The following is a 16,119-nucleotide window of genomic DNA, read 5'->3' as shown; positions in this document are numbered from 1 at the left end:
CCTGCAGCAAGCATCATACTTAACTGTGAAACTTTGAAAGCATTCCCTTTAAAATCAGGAACAAGATCAGGATGCCCCCATCACCGCTTCTATTCAACATTGTACTGGAGATCCTAGCCAGCACATTAAGACAAGAAAAAGAAAGAAAGAAAAAAAAAAGCATAAGAATTGGAAAGGAGGAAACAAAGAGGTCATTATTCACAGATAGGTCTGTCTACACAGAAAATCCAAAAGAATTCTACAGATAATTTATCACATTTAGGAGTATAGCAAGGTTGTTACACAAAGTCAAATTGTGCTTCTATACACCAGCAAGGTAGAAAATTATGAAAAGACATAATTTATGATTTGATACAAAAAAATAAAGCACCTAAAAATAAATCTAACAAAATATTTGCAATAGCTTAATGGAAGAAAATTACAAAACTTTATGAAAGATATTGTAAAAGACCTAAATAAATGAAGATCACAATGTTCATGGTTAAGAAAATTTCATTCTCTCCAAACTGGCTTACAGATTCAGTGCATTTCTCATCAAAATCCCAACAGATTGTGCATGTTTGTATGCGTCTACATAACTTAAAAAAAATGATTTTAAAATTATACAGAGGATCAAACAGCCAAGAAGTTCCCTCAAGAACTACAAGGGAGGAGGAACTGACCTACTTCTTATCCCTCAATGATGGGTAAACAGTTTGAGACCAACCCTCTCTGTGAAAATTTAAAAACGGAATATAATATGAAAAACATCCATCTGAAGGCATGAAGCACTATCAAGTCAGCAAGGACGTGAGAGGCCAACACTGTGGAAAGAAGGGAAGTCTAGAAAATAGAGTCCAACATTTGATGCCTCTTTTCGCCTAGAAATATTTGCCAATGGGTAAAGGGCAATGGATAGGTTGAGAAGTCAAGATCTTTGAATAGACTTATAGGGCTGGGGAATCGAGCAGATTACTAACAAAATATAAACCTGCAAAAGCTGATATCTGGGATATATGATGAACTCCTACAAATCAGTATGAAAAAGACAGATGGCCCAAAAATGGGCAAAAAATCTGGCAGGTCATGTTAATAAAGACTGACAAATGGGCAATAAATATATTAAAAAGGGCTTAAAATCATTACTCATTAGGAGAATGCAAATTAAAATCACCAAGCATTCACCAAAATGTCTAAAACTAAAAGAGTAGACAAGAAAGAACATGGAACAACTGGAACCCTTATTTTGCTAGTGGAAAGGAATGAACAAACTACAACTACCTACAAATGAATCTTGTAAACTAAATTGAGAAAAAAGTCAGACGCAAACAATATATACATCAGACAATTCCATTTATGTAAGGCTCAAAAAATAGACAAAACTAATCTAAGACTAACGTCAAGCCAGTAGTATCTTTCAGGAGGCAGAGGTTAGTCACTGGGAGGGAACTCAAGAGGAGTCTCTAGGGTACTGGTAATGTACAATTTCTTCATCTACAGATGGTTATATTAAAAAAAAATCATTCAGCTGTACTCTCACGATCTATGTATTTTCTATATGAATGCCCTAGAGCAACAGAAGTTTTTGTGGAAGTTGTTACAGAGTTAAGAGAAATTAAGACAATTTGATGGTGCTGTTAGCACAGACTAAGAGATCAGAATCCAGAAAGCACAGACAGATCCGATTGTAGAACTATTACAAATTAGTAAAAAAAAAAAAAAAAAAAAAAAAAAAAAAAATTATGCTAGTACAAACACAGGCAAAAGACACAGAATAGACAATTAGAATCTCCGAAGAGTTAAGAAAATGGTAATAAGCATAATAAAAGATGCTCACCTTCTTACCAAAGGAGAACATTAAAATCCAACAAGTGAAATTTTATACTCATTGGCAAAAACTTTCAATTTGATAAAAGTTAAGTGTTAGCAAGAAAGCTAAGCAATGAAAACTTCTGCATTGATGGAGAGAGCAAATATTGACACAATCTTTAGAAAACAATCTAGCATCATCCAGTATTTGAAGATACACATACCCTTAAATCCCAGCAATTCTACTCCTAGAATTTGTATGGTGAAATATACAAATATTTATACTAAATGAGATCACTAAATTCCCAAACAGTGTCACATCAGTGCAGGGTAAGTTTATAGAATTTTTCTTTTTTGCATTTTCAAAACTTTTTGGATTTCCAAAGTGTAGATAAGGAACGTGAGAGACTGTAATAGGAAAAAAATGGAAACTACACAAACTTCCAACAAGAGAATGGATAAAGTGGTATTCATACAGTGGAAAATTAAAAACAATGATAAATAAAAAACCCCAAATACAGTATTATTCCATTTGTATAAAATGTTTAAGCACATAAAAACTTACATAGATATAACATGATTTTATATACCTATAAAATAACATGATATCATGTTATCATGGATTAAACCAGGAAAGGGCACCCTGCTGACCTAATGAACTATTTTCTTAACTTACATGATGGCTATATTCATGTTTATTTACCTGTACCTTTACCTGTTATAAATAATCTTTTGTATTTATGAAATAACTTAAACATTTAAGAAATAAAAAAGGGTAGCATGGTGTACCCAAATACACAAACCACGATTACAATAAGAAAATTGTCTCAAGAGACCTTTTTAAAGCAACTAGCATCCTCAGTTCAAGGCATTTTTCCCCATAAAAAGAAGACAAGTTGCCACTGAAAGAAAGAAAGAAAGAAAGAAAGAAAGAAAGAAAGAAAGAAAGAAAAAAAAAAAAAGAAAGAAGAAAATAAAAGATTCTATAAACTAAAAATACGATCATTGAAATAAATTCTATAGAAGAGTTCAAAAACAAAACCAAGGAAACCTTCAGATAAACAAACAAACATCAATCTAGAAGTCCAACATTCACCCATCAAGAGTCTCACAGAAAACAGAAAAGGAGGGAAAGAAATTATCAAAGAAATAGAAGACAGTCCCCAGACCTGGTGAGTCTTAGAATTGAAAAGTAACTCCCCCAAGAATGAAAAAAGGCTTACAACCAGACATATTTCACAAAATACGAAAGATAAAAAGATCACCATAAAGATTTTAAACAAGATGACTACAAAAGGATAACCATCGGATTTGTAACTGGACCTATATTAGCAATATTGGATGTTTTAAATTCCTAGAGTAAAGCTCTCAAAATCCGTAAGGAAAAACCATACTACCAATTTATAGTTCTACATCTAAACTTCCAATCAGGAACAAAGGCAAGTCATTTTTCGGATACTGAAGAAATTAAGACTGTTCATCACGTGTCCTTACTAAAACAACTATTCATGATTACATTCCAGTAATACTAAAAAAGGAATTTAAAAAAGACACGGGATTCAAGCAACAGACCTAATCCAGGAGTACAATGTAAGCCCAGGATGACAGCTGTACAGCAGAACTAGACAGAAAGCTGCCCAAATAAGAAAAGGAAGGTTGAGAGCTCCAGCAAGCCTACCTTCAAGAAAAGCTGAATGGTTACATATAAGAACACATTATAATATTAAATTTAAAAAATAATTTCCATAAGCTCTCCTCACCCAAGCAGGACTTTATTACATTTCTCCTTAAAGGAGCACAGGTTTAGCAACACAAGCTCTTCTATAGCTCCACATTACTTGGTTTTACAGTGACTAATATTTCTATCAGGATACATATTACAAAGGCCATCAGTACTCAATTTCTACAATCTTCCTATATAAGCACAGAAAAGCCTAGAAAAGTTATAATATAAAAGCTATAAATCTTGACAATGCAACAGAAAATGAAGGTTAGAAGCAGACAAAGGGTGGAGGTAGGAGGAACAAAGGGAAGTGAACTGGGAACTGAAAAGATGTTGTCTAAAACTGATCAGTCAAGAAACAGAAGTTTAACTATTATGAAAAGTAATAATTAGGGGCGCCTAGGTGACTCAGTCGGTTAAGTGTCTGACTTCGGCTCAGGTCATGATCTCATAGTTTGTGAGTTCAAGCCCTGCATCGGGTTCTGTGCTGACAGCTCAGAGCCTGGAGCCTGCTTCGGATTCTGTGTCTCCTCTCTTTGCCCCTCCCCAACTTGTGCTCTGTCTCTCAAAAATAAATAAATGTAAAAAAATAAAATAAAATAAAAAGTAAAATTAACACGAGAATTAGAAACAAAAAAGAGTTTTTGCTCAAAACTGGGGAGGGGGTGGGATTTACGACTTGGGCCTCTCGGGCTCTGTCCCCTTCGCTCCCCCACAAGCATTTCACTCCTCTGCCTTGGGTCTGTAATCTCTGCCACTTAACCCCCTCTTCTGTCTCAGACTTACATGTAGGCAGTAGGTCTGAGCTCTTTCCCTTCCTGGGTTGCTGAGAGATGCCTTTCTTCAGAAAACCTTTGGGATTTGGATTTCCCCAAGAACATGGAGGATGGAATACCCATTCTTGGATCTTATCTTTCCCCCTGACCCAAAACTTCCCACAAAAATGTCTCCAAAAAACAAAAAACAGGGGCGCCTGGGTGGCGCAGTCGGTTAAGCGTCCGACTTCAGCCAGGTCACGATCTCGCGTTCTGTGAGTTTGAGCCCCGCGTCGGGCTCTGGGCTGATGGCTCAGAGCCTGGAGCCTGTTTCCGATTCTGTGTCTCCCTCTCTCTCTGCCCCTCCCCCGTTCATGTTCTGTCTCTCTCTGTCCCAAAAATAAATAAATGTTGAAAAAACAAAAAACAAAAAACACCTTCCTGAGATGTAAAGCTTCTGTCCCACCCACTAACTGCCAATTCTCCCAGACTGAAGAGGGGTGAATAACTGGGCATATGTGAGGGAGCATTTCTGTGTCAGAGATGTATGGAGTCAGGAGATAGCCACCTTCATACACTGATGTGTGCAAAGAGGAATAAAACAGATCTCCTTTTAAAAAAAAATGTAATTGGTAGAAGAAAATACAGATAGCCAACAGACACATGAAAAGATCCTCAACATCACTCATCATCAAGAAATGCAAATCAAAACTACAACGAGATATCACCTCACACCTGCCAGAATGGCTGAAATCAATGACACAAGAAACAAGTGTTAGTAAGGATGTGGCAAAAGGGGAATGGACCTCCCTGCACTGTTGCTGGGAATGCAAACTGGTGCAACCACTCTGGGAAACAGTATGGAGGATCCTTAAAAAGTTAAAAATAGAACTACCCTATGATCCAGCAATCGCATCACTAGATTTTTACCCAAAGAATATGAAATACCAATTCAAAGGGATACAAGCACCCCATTGTTTACAGCAATATTATTATCTACAATAACAAATTACAAAAAAGCCCAAGTATCCATCAATACAGGAATGGTTAAAGATGTGGCTGGCCACACACACACACACACATACACACAAAAATATTACTTAGCCATAAAAAATGAAATCTTGTCATTTGCAATGACACCGATGGAGCTACAGAGTATTATGCTAAGTGAAATATGTCAGAGAGAGACCAATACAATTTTACTCATGTGGAATTTAAGAAACAAATGACCAAATTGGGGGGGGGGGGGGCGGTGACTAGAGACCAGGGCAAACCAAACCAAACCAAAAATAAAAACCCCAAACACGGTTAAAAGCAGTTACATCAGGAATGGAACCTTGGAACCTACTGGGAAAGAAAGGAAGGGCTTTTACTTTCCCTTAGGAGTTTTTCTGTACTATCTACACAGTATTGCTTTCATTTGGGGGGGGGGGGGAATGAGGAACGGAGCAAAGAATAAAAACTATTATTAAAACCAGGGTAGCTCAGTCAGTTAAGAATCTGACTCTGGATTTCAGCTCACATCATGATCTCACAGTTCATGAGTTCAAACCCCATATCAGGCTCCATACTGACGACATGGAGCCTGCTTGGGATTCTTTCCCTTCCCCTCTCTCTACCTCTCCCAAGCTCAAGCTCGCACGCTCTCTCAAAATAAATAAATAAACTTAAAAAAATTATTATTAAAACCACCTTCCAGGTTAAAGAAAAAGTGAAATAACTTGGCCACGGTCATACAGTCAAGAGCTACTCATCCCAAAGCTAATATCAAAAAGGAAGGGAGGGAGGGAGAGAGAAAGACAGAGAGCAAGAGAAAAAAAAGAAAACAACAACTGTCTGGCAACATTATCAAGAACTGCTTTTATTGACCTGCATGAATAATCAAATGGAGCACTCTGAATGGCTATGTTAGGCTTTTACTGTTCTCTGCAAAGTCACAAAAATTCTTGTGTCAAACCACTCTTCCAATAAAGTCTAGGAAAAAAGTCACATTACCAGAGGATTCAAAGTAAACATTCATAAAGAATAGTTTGGACTATGATACCAAATGATTCCACACATCACTTTTATTTCCACTGTGCAATTTCTTAAACTCAACAAATAATGCTGGGCAATTAGATATCCACATGCAAAAGAAGTTTGAATCCTACCTCACCCCATAAACAAAAATGAACTCAAAATGGATCAACAACCTAAATGTAAAAACTAAAACTATAAATACAAACTCTTACATGAAAACAAACATAAATCTTTATGATATTGGATCAGGCAATGTTTTCTTATCAAAGAAAAAAGTGATAAATTAAACTTTGTCAAAATGTAAAAACTATTGTATTTCAAAGTACATTATGCAGAAAGTTAAATGACAGTCCATAAAAAGGACTAAAATACTTGCAAACCATGTATCTGATAAAAAAAAAAAAAAACATGTATCTAGACTATATAAAGAAGTTGAACTTGGGGTGCCTGGGTGGCTTGGTCGGTTAAGCAGCCGACTTCGGCTCAGGTCATGATCTCACAGTCCGTGAGTTTGAGCCCCGCGTCGGGCTCTGTGCTGACAGCTCAGAGCCTGGAGCCTGTTTCAGATTCTATGTCTCCCTCTCTGCCCCTCCCCTGTTCGTGCTCTGTCTCTCTGTCTCAAAAATAAATAAACGTTAAATTTTTTTTTTTTTAAAGAAGTTGAACTTAAAAAACAAAAACCCAATTTATAAGTGGGCAAAAGGTTTGGGGCACCTGGGTGACTCAGTCAGTTGGATGTCCGACTTCGGCTCAGGTCATGCTCTCACGGTCTGTGAGTTCCAGCCCCGCGTGGGGCTCTGTGCTGACAGCTCGGAGCTTGGAGCCTGCTTCAAATTCTGTGTCTCCCTCTCTCTCTCTCTCTCTGCCCCTCCCCGCTTGTGCTCTGTCTCTGTCTCTCTCTCTCAAAAATAAATAAACATTAAAAAACAATAATAATAAATAAAATAAAATAATTAAAATGGGCAAAGGGTTTGAATAGACATTTCTCCAAAGAAAACATGCAAATGGCCAATAAGCACATGAAAAGATGCTCAACATCTTAGTCACCAGGGAAAAGCAAATCAAAATCACAATGAGAGCCCACTTTACACCTGTGTGGGTGAGGATATGGAGAAATCAGAACTCATAACTACTAGCAGGAATGTAAAATGACGTAGCGAAAGTTTGGCAGTTCCTCAAACACTTAAACCGAGTCACCACATGTACCCAATAAGGCCCCTCCTATGTAACTACCCAAAATAACTGAAAATGTATGTCCATACAAAACTTATACACATGTTCATACTAGCCATGTTCATACTAGCCAAAGAGTGGACATCACCCAAATGTACATAAATTCATGAATGAATAAGCAAAATGTGGTATATTCCATACAATGGACTATTACTCACCCATGAAAAAGGAATGAAGCACTGATACATGCTACCACATGAACCTTGAAAAGGTTATGTTAAATGAAAGAAGCCAGACACAAAAAGCCATGTGTATGAATCTATTTCTATGAAATGTCTAAAACAGACAAATCCATAGAGACAGAAAGATTACCGGAATCTGAGGGCTGGGCAAAAGAAGGAACAGGAAGTGACTGCTAACGAGTATGGGGTTTCTTTTGGGGTGATAAAAATGTTCTGGAATTATGGTGGTGATGCTTGCACAACTTTGTGAATAGACCAAAACTACTTTAAAAGGCTTAGTTTTAGGGGTGCCTGGGTGGCTCAGTCAGTTAAGCATCCCACTCTTGATTTCAGTGCAGGTCATGATCTCACAATTTGTGAGTTCAAGCTCCATGCCGGGCTCTGTGCTGACGGCCCCCTCCCCTTTCTCTCTCAAAAATAAACATTTTTTTTTTAAAGGCTGAACTTTATGGCATGTGAATTATATCTCAATATACATATTGTATAGGTATTGTATATGTACATTATATGTATATTGTATACATATACAATATGTATATTGAGATATAATTCTCAATTTATCTCAGCCCCAAATTTCTCTCAAAAATAAACATTTTTTGAAAGGCTGAATTTTATAGTATGTCAATTATATCTCAATAAGAAAATTTAAAAATAAACTAGCTAAGATGCAATCCAGAAAAACAAAGGCAAAATGCCGAGAAAAGAGAAACATTTGGACAATATTATACTTAGAAAAGTGCCAGCTTTATCAGAAAAGATATTCATGTTTACTAGAGGGAGGGGACGGACCTAAGGACCAAACCAATGCAAAAATATCTACTATAGCTAACAATATCTTGGCTTACTATTAAAAATTATCTATTTAAGTTAAATATTGAGGTGAGAATTTGCTTTCATAGGCAAGATCTCAAGTGAAGTCATCTTTGAAATTTTAGTTGTGTCCAATGATGGCTTTGAATCATACGGTATTCTGTTACATCTGTCATATATATTAGTCTATTTTCTTGCCCATTAGTTGGGGGGTATTATGAAAGATGAAGAACTCTAACCTCAAATCCCCGATTCACTTCTGACGCTCCCTCTACATCCCAAGAGCATCTGAAGCTACCAGAATGGCAAGTCTTCCTAGGTGTAAAGAACCAAACAAATCCTCAAGCTTTCTAGGTAGAAAATCGCTGTTGTAGAAGTACTTAAGACTCAGCATAAACAATCTTCTGCATCTAGTTTACCAGTATCTGTCAAGAAAGTTATGATCACTCACTTTCACTTGCCCAAATACACACCAAGACTTTGCACACACACTCACTCTCGTTCTGACACACACAGAGATAATAAACTCAATGCACAAAAAGGATGAGGATGAGGAATACAAGAAAAAGAGACTTAAAAAAAAAAATTACTGCAATAGATCCCCCCTCCATCCCCACACTCAGGTGGTGAGAAGTAAGGAGGGTGGACTAACGAGGTTAAAGTAGCAGGAACCTTTTTTTTTTTAATGTTTATGTATTTGCTTACTTACTTGTTTAGAGAGAGACTGTGTGCACTTGAGCAGGGGAGGGGTAGACAGAGAGGGAGACAGAATCCCAAGCAGGCTCTCTGCTGCCAGCATGAGCCCGATACGGGGCTCAAACCCACGATCCGTGAGATCATGACCTGAGCCAAAACCAAGAGTTGCACACTTAGAGAGCCACCCAGGTACCCCTAGCAGGAACCTTTTTAAGAAAGACTGCCAAAAGACTGCACCCGCAGCCCACAGTATACAATTACGCAACGGGAAGAGAAAGACAAGGATTACAAAAAAAGCCACTCTGGTTGAAAGAATGAGGGACTTCAGGACCCCCACTTTTCTGCCTATGTGCTTAGCTCTGCTACAGACTATTGTGGGGGGAAAAGAAGGTGGCAATAAGAGAGGCCCAGGCCATCAGATCTTATGAGCTTGTCCCAGGTTTTTTCATAACTAGCTAACTAGTAAATTCACAAACTTCTACCAACATAAATGCTATAAATGGGCAACCAGTGGATTGAATAATTTCTTCTCTAGCACCTTGAAAGTTTCAAATACATGACACATTATAATCATCCTTGACTGCTCAGCCCACAATTTCCATACTGAGAACTTGCTTTTTCCTTTCCCCCAATCCATCAAGATAATCTCATGAGTCAGGTCTGCGTAATAGGACTCTAACCTTCTGGCCATAGATGATTAGAACACAGGTGGATGCTCACCTAAGCTCAGCCAGTCAGACCCTCTCTCTCAGAAGAACTAGAAGAAAGGTGTGCTGGTATTCTATTAAAATGAAAGCAGCAAAGCATAGGACTGCCATATTCTGCTATGACCGGACAAGAACTCTGGTATTGGCTTACACAGCAGTCTCAAAAACTAAGATCCTCTGGCAGCCTCTTAAGGTTCCACAGATGTTGCCTCATCAAATATCCCCCACCCCACCCCAAGCTTACAAAGCAAAGGCACAGGAGTCACTAAAGAACAGTGAGGATGACCTTTCCCAGCATTCCTGACCTCCAGTACAGGAGAGGGCAGCAGAGCCAGAGTGACCTGCTCTGGTTATACATGCCCCTAGGGAGTAGCCCTGAATGATGATGGCTAAAGATAATGGAAATCCCTTCAGCAGCAGAATTAGCAGCCAAATACGTGACATCCAGGTCGGCTATTTTTTCTACTGCCAAGTTAACCAACAAACTAATGCTGGCTATTTTTCCTGGTCCTTTAATTTACTTGACTATCTCTCTGATCCTCAGAATACATTCTGAAGCAGAGACCATTTAGAATGCCCTACATGTTTCTTCCCCTTTTACTTTCTATTAGATTTTCAGTCAGCTGTCCTATTTCCCCTCCAGTATTATATGTCACACAAGAAGGGCATTGGCTATTTATCATTCAGTTTAGCTCACAGATTGCAGGATGATGGCTAGCAGCACCAGGTGGACCTGCAGGAAACTGCACACAAGATAGACTCTAAAGCCACATATCTGAGGTTAAAAACCTCAGGTCTTCCAGCTCAAGCTGTGTCACGTTATTCAATCTGTCTCAATTTCTTCTGACAATTTCTTCTAACAATTCTGTTACAACTGTCCTGAGAATTAAACAAGTATATGAAGTGCTTAGACCACAGCCAGGCATGTAATAGCCACTATATGACAATGGATACCTGCCATTATCATTATCATCATCACTGTTTGAAATGGGGGGGCAGGGCACAGAGAGGGACAGTGCACCTTTAAATGTAGAGGGTGCTGCTGAGCAACTAAGGCAAAGACTGGGATTGATGACTCTTCCAGCATCTATCTGCACACCTTCCCCTCCTCTGAAAACTCTCCCCAGTCAGTCTCTGTTGGGCACCTGATGTGAACTGTGCAAGAGGGGCCATCTTCCATCAAGTATAGGGAGAAGCAAAGACAGCTGGTTTACAGAAAGAGATGATGCAGCTGACCCACAAAACAAATTGTGGAGGGGAAGATGAGGGAGGGGGAAGAAGGAGAGGGCCAAAGGGGGAAAGGAGGTGGGGGAAGAGAAAAGGAAGAAGGGAAAGGTAGACCCAAAGAGAAAAAAAGCTTGCTTGGTTGCCAACCACTTTGCAGTTCCACTTAGAACCTCAGCACTGACTGCCCTTTGTGCCCTCTACCGGTAAATAAATCCTCCCCTTTTTATTAAGATTGACCAACAACATTTATAAAAGTCTAACACAAGTCTTGGAAAGATTTTCATCAACAAAAACCTTAGAAGAGGATAAGTTGTATGCATATACTACTACGCAAAAATTAAGAGGATACTGCAGGTTAAAAAAAAAAAATAGCCTCAATTTCAGTTTTCTCAACCAATCCTAAGCCTAACGTATTAATTTACATAGCTGAGGCTCAGGCCTGGCTGTTTCAAAAGCTCCACAGGTGTTAAAAGCTCCACAGCTGGGGCTCTGAACACAAAAACCCTTACACTTACAAACACGAACACCCCTTAACCTACTGTTAAGGTTCTCTGCATAAACTAACATGGGGCATAAAATGCATTAATGCACTTTTCACTAGGAATTAAGCAATTCTTTTTGAAACAAAAGACGGGAAAATGGCAGGTATTTTGCAAACTATAACACACTCTCCCTTTAGATCGGAATCACCAATCCGTTCTTTTGCTGATGTCCACTGTATCATCCAGGTAAGCAGCCAACATCCTTCCCCGACTCCATCTCTCGTCGAAAAAACAATAAACATACAAAACTGAATCTTTTATCGGATTCCTCTTCCTTTCTATTCCAAAAAAGTAACCCTGATATCCTACCTCTGTGACGCAAAAAGATTGCAGTTAATTTCAAGTTCACATTCATCTCTACTTTGACTTTTTTTTTTTAAATCAGGGTTTTCGTCCTTAAGTAATCCATTTACGTCGCCAATAATTCAGGGATTCGTAAAACATAAATTCTGTTCGTTTACCACAGTTTTGTTTCAGTTGAGGACTCTGAAGGTTAGCAGCCCGGAGAAAGCTATCTTTTCCGTTCCATCCCCAGCACACCCATTTTCAAACCTCTACTATACAAAGATATCAACAATAAAGTTGTGACCTTGTTTTAAGGCTACGAAGAAAAAATGTTTTCCCTCAAGAGCAAAACGAGTTCACAAACCTCCTGACAACACGGCCTTTGCGGGTGTTCTACCACCGCACTAAGAAAATATTCAAGGTTTAAGGTCGATTGTTAAAAGCAATGCTCCCCCAAAGACCACGCTTCTCTCCAAGAGGAAGCAGCACTGGTAGGTGGAAGGGGCCTTTCTCGTGACAGATCTCACTAAACAGTAGCATCAGCCACAAGAGAGGATTCCTAAACGCAACTTCACGTTTCAGAAAACAGTCTCCCACCAAGTGAGTAACGTGGAGACTTCTGAATCGCCACGCACACGTACACCCCGTAAAGGTGGAAAAGCAAATCCCGCTTCCCACCTCAGCCCTCAAACGAGGCAGGAGGGTCCCCAACGAGCCCCTCCCGACAGCGGCCCCCGCCCCGCGCCAGGTGTGCGGACCCCCGGCCAGACCCACCGACCGCTGGCCGGGGCCCAGGGTCCGCCGCCCCCGCGCGGCCCGGGCGTCCTCGGCCGCCTCGCTCCCCTCCCCTCCCCCGCCCGCGCCCGCTCGGACTCGGGCCGGGCTAGCGGCTCCGCCAACCGGTCCCCGCGAAACAAGGAGGTGGCGGCCGGCGACGCTGCGGCTTCCCCGCCTCCCCTCCCCTCCCCCGCGGCCTCCGCTCTCCACTCCCGCGCCCCCGCTTACCCTCAACTCCTCGAAATCCGCCATTTTACACCACCCGCGGGCGCCGCTGCCGCCACAGCACCCCCTCCCGCTGCCGCCAACGACGCCGCCGCCACCACGGCCGCCGCCGCCGCCTCCAGCACCATCCTGCACTGGGCGCCGCTGAAGACGCCGCGGCCGCTGCCGCCGCCGCCGCTGCCGCCGCCGGGCCTGTCACGTGACCGGCGCGGGAGCTCCGCCCCCGGGGCGCGCGGGCCCCGCCCTCCGGCGCCCCCACCCCCACCCCACCACCCTCGGGCCCACCACCTTCCGCCCACGTCTTCCGCCCGGGCTCCCGTCGCGCGGCGTTCGCGGCGCGTCAGCTCCCGCCCTCTCCCGCGGCCTACCCGCCTCCCGCACGCCTTCCATCGCCCGGGCCTGCGGCCGTGCACCCCTCGGCCCCGCACGGCGCCTCCCTCCCCTGGAAGCGCGGTGGCGACTGAGCGTTACCGGCCGGCCCGCGGGAGCGCCTGGCCCGGGGGAGCGGCGGAGAGGAAGAAGAGGTGAACGGGACTCCTGACTCCTGGCGGCAACATTTCGGGAAAATTCTAACGGTGCCCTTCCACACGGTGGCTGTAGCTGGAGGAAGCAGCCGCAGATAAAACCATCCCCCATTGTAGTAGCGGAACAATCAAAATATGGGTGTCGGGTAAGCCATTGTTCCGATCTAATGGTGCAGGATGGGTGAGATCTCTTTGGATTGGTAATATCCTCAAAGTACTAACCTGGCTGATTCCTTCAGACTTTCAAGGGCGACTGAATGTCATGGACTGCAGAGTTGAGAGGGCCGGGCGGTGGGACTGGGGAGACGTGAAATAAGAGAGCAAAATAAGAGCGCTCAGAAGAACCCTGGTTTTTAAAAAGTCGAGGGGTCAGGGAAATCAGATAGCTAGGAAAGAATGAAATGCCAAGGGCAGAATAGATGGAAGGAAGCTCGATGGCAGCCCTGACGTGCTGATAAAGGATGAGAGAAGATGCTGAGTCAAGCTGTTGAGAAAACTCACCGGACCAAGTACAGGGTTCAAATTTCTTTGAAGAAGTGGATGAAACCCACCCACGACAGAATATTAAAACGCTTATTATAATTTGCAAGGCCCTGTTTAATCCGGTTCCTGCCTAGTGCTTCTTCCCATTCCTTCCTGGATGTTTAATGAATAAAAGAAAGGGTGAACAGTATCTAGAGTGGGTTCTAACGCTGGCTCTCTACCATGAACTTTAGGGTCTTAGCGTGGCGCATCCTCGATCTTCGCTGATTCTGCTTAGGCCTTGGTTTATACCTCAGTGGAGTTTAACATTGTTCAACAGGCGTTAAGTGAAGGCCACTGTGAACTGGGAGCTTTGAGGGAATAACAAAGATGAATAGAATAGAATACAATCCTTCCATCAAGAAGCTTACAGCACATAAGAGGGACCAACATACACACAAAATTGAGAGAAGCACGGCCTCACTGAGGCTTGTTTTGTAGTATTCATTATAGGGTTAGGCAGGTTTGACTGCAAAGAATTCTAAGTGCTGCCCCAGACAGGCCTAATAATAACTAATGTCTTCCTTGCCACGTGATTACGTCAGAACTGAACCTGTAAATCCACTACTACAGGGCATTTTCAGGCTTTGCCAATGAGATCGAGTGGGCCCATTTATGCAGTGATGAGAGATGAGACTTTCTAGCTTGTGGAGTGCTCTATTTTGCTACGGGGCCAGCCCAACTCATGGAGAAGAATCACCTTAACAATATCAGAATTAACTTTGACCTCTGTACTTGTCACCTTGCATAAGCCAATACCCTTCCATAACTGTTTCAGATAGTTTTAGATGGGTTTGCTATTAGCATTTGAAATACGATGCTACTTTGTCTCCCTAGACCAGATTACTAACTTGGCATCTTTTCTAAACTATACTCTGAATACTCATTCCAATACTTATTTTAAGGAAGGCCTGAGTGCTAAAGGGTAGAGAAGACGCCTGTCTCTTTACTGTCACAAACAATTTAGCTCTGGTCTAAATTTGTGTATCCTACTCATGAGAAAGAAAGCCCTGCACTTACTTGAATCTAACTTCCTTATAATGTGGCATGAAATGTCCTTGGAGCAGAGTTGGGAGGAGGAAGGTGTGGTAACCTTACCACCACTTGAGGCCACATACCAAAGTACCACTTCTGGCCACACACAGAACTATTACCCCAGGGGGGAATTACATTAAATGCAATTTTCTCCTTATTACCTATTGTTTAAGATTTTATTTTTTGGTAATCTCTGCACCCAATGTGGGGCTCAAACTTGCCACCCTGAGATCAAAAGTCACACACGTCACCAACTGAGCCAGCCAGGTGCCCCCCCCCTCATATTTTCAATGATAGAATGTGTCAACAGTTTATATGAATTGATGTTCAAGGCAATTACCTGACTGATCCACCCCCTTAATCTAGCTCAAATTTTAAAACCTCAGTATTGTAATTAAAGTGGCCTAAGGTTACATGAAGTCAAAAGTCTCAGGAGTGGCTTTTTCACTTATTAGCTGTGTAACTTTAGCAAAGTCACAACCTCATTTTCTAATCTATAAAACAAGAATGATTATTCCTGAACTCAGGATGGTGAAGGAGTAAATGAGTTAAGATACATGACTTTATGAACTTACAAAGCAATAGGTGATGATTTTTTTATATCTAAACAGCTGATAAACACATACCAAAATAAAATTATTAAGAGACTCTCATATACCCATGTAATATATACCAGTGTCTTTAGAAAAGACTTAACGTGGTTGGACCATGCAGTGAAGTTTTTAATTCAGTTCCAAGCACCTGTCTTGTTAATCCTTTTCCTTCCTATCTCTAAACCCATCAACCCTCCCTGATCTCAACATCTCTCTTTTCCACTGATTTCTTCCTCCGTATAATCATGATTTTCAAGCCTCCTATATTTCCAAGCCACCTTTCTTCCTTTGCCAAGCATACATCTATTTTAATCACATTTCTTCACTCCTTAACACTCTTCTGATAGTGTTTGATCTTGACCGTTATTGAAACTAATATGAAAGAAACTGAACAATGAATTTATCTTTTAACTTCATATCCCCAACTTTTTATTCTGAAACTTTTATTTTATTTTTTAATGTTTTATTTTTGAGAG

At 41.2% G+C, this 16,119-nt stretch overlaps 1 protein-coding gene across 1 annotated transcript in view; it reads right to left on the bottom strand.

Annotated features, from left to right (window-relative positions):
• PIAS2 (protein inhibitor of activated STAT 2) overlaps positions 1 to 13,128 on the bottom strand; it is a 96,891-nt gene extending 83,763 nt beyond the window's left edge. Inside the window, 1 exon segment of the mRNA XM_030335733.1 lies at positions 12,973 to 13,128. Coding sequence (XP_030191593.1) covers positions 12,973 to 12,996 — 24 coding nt within the window. The 5' untranslated portion in view covers positions 12,997 to 13,128.
• Between the last annotated feature and the right edge of the window lie 2,991 nt (positions 13,129 to 16,119).

Source organism: Lynx canadensis, chromosome D3 (assembly GCF_007474595.2).
Source record: "Lynx canadensis isolate LIC74 chromosome D3, mLynCan4.pri.v2, whole genome shotgun sequence".
NCBI lineage: Eukaryota > Metazoa > Chordata > Mammalia > Carnivora > Felidae > Lynx > Lynx canadensis.
Note: the sequence above shows the minus strand (reverse complement) of the source record. Positions and strands in the feature narration are given on the sequence as shown.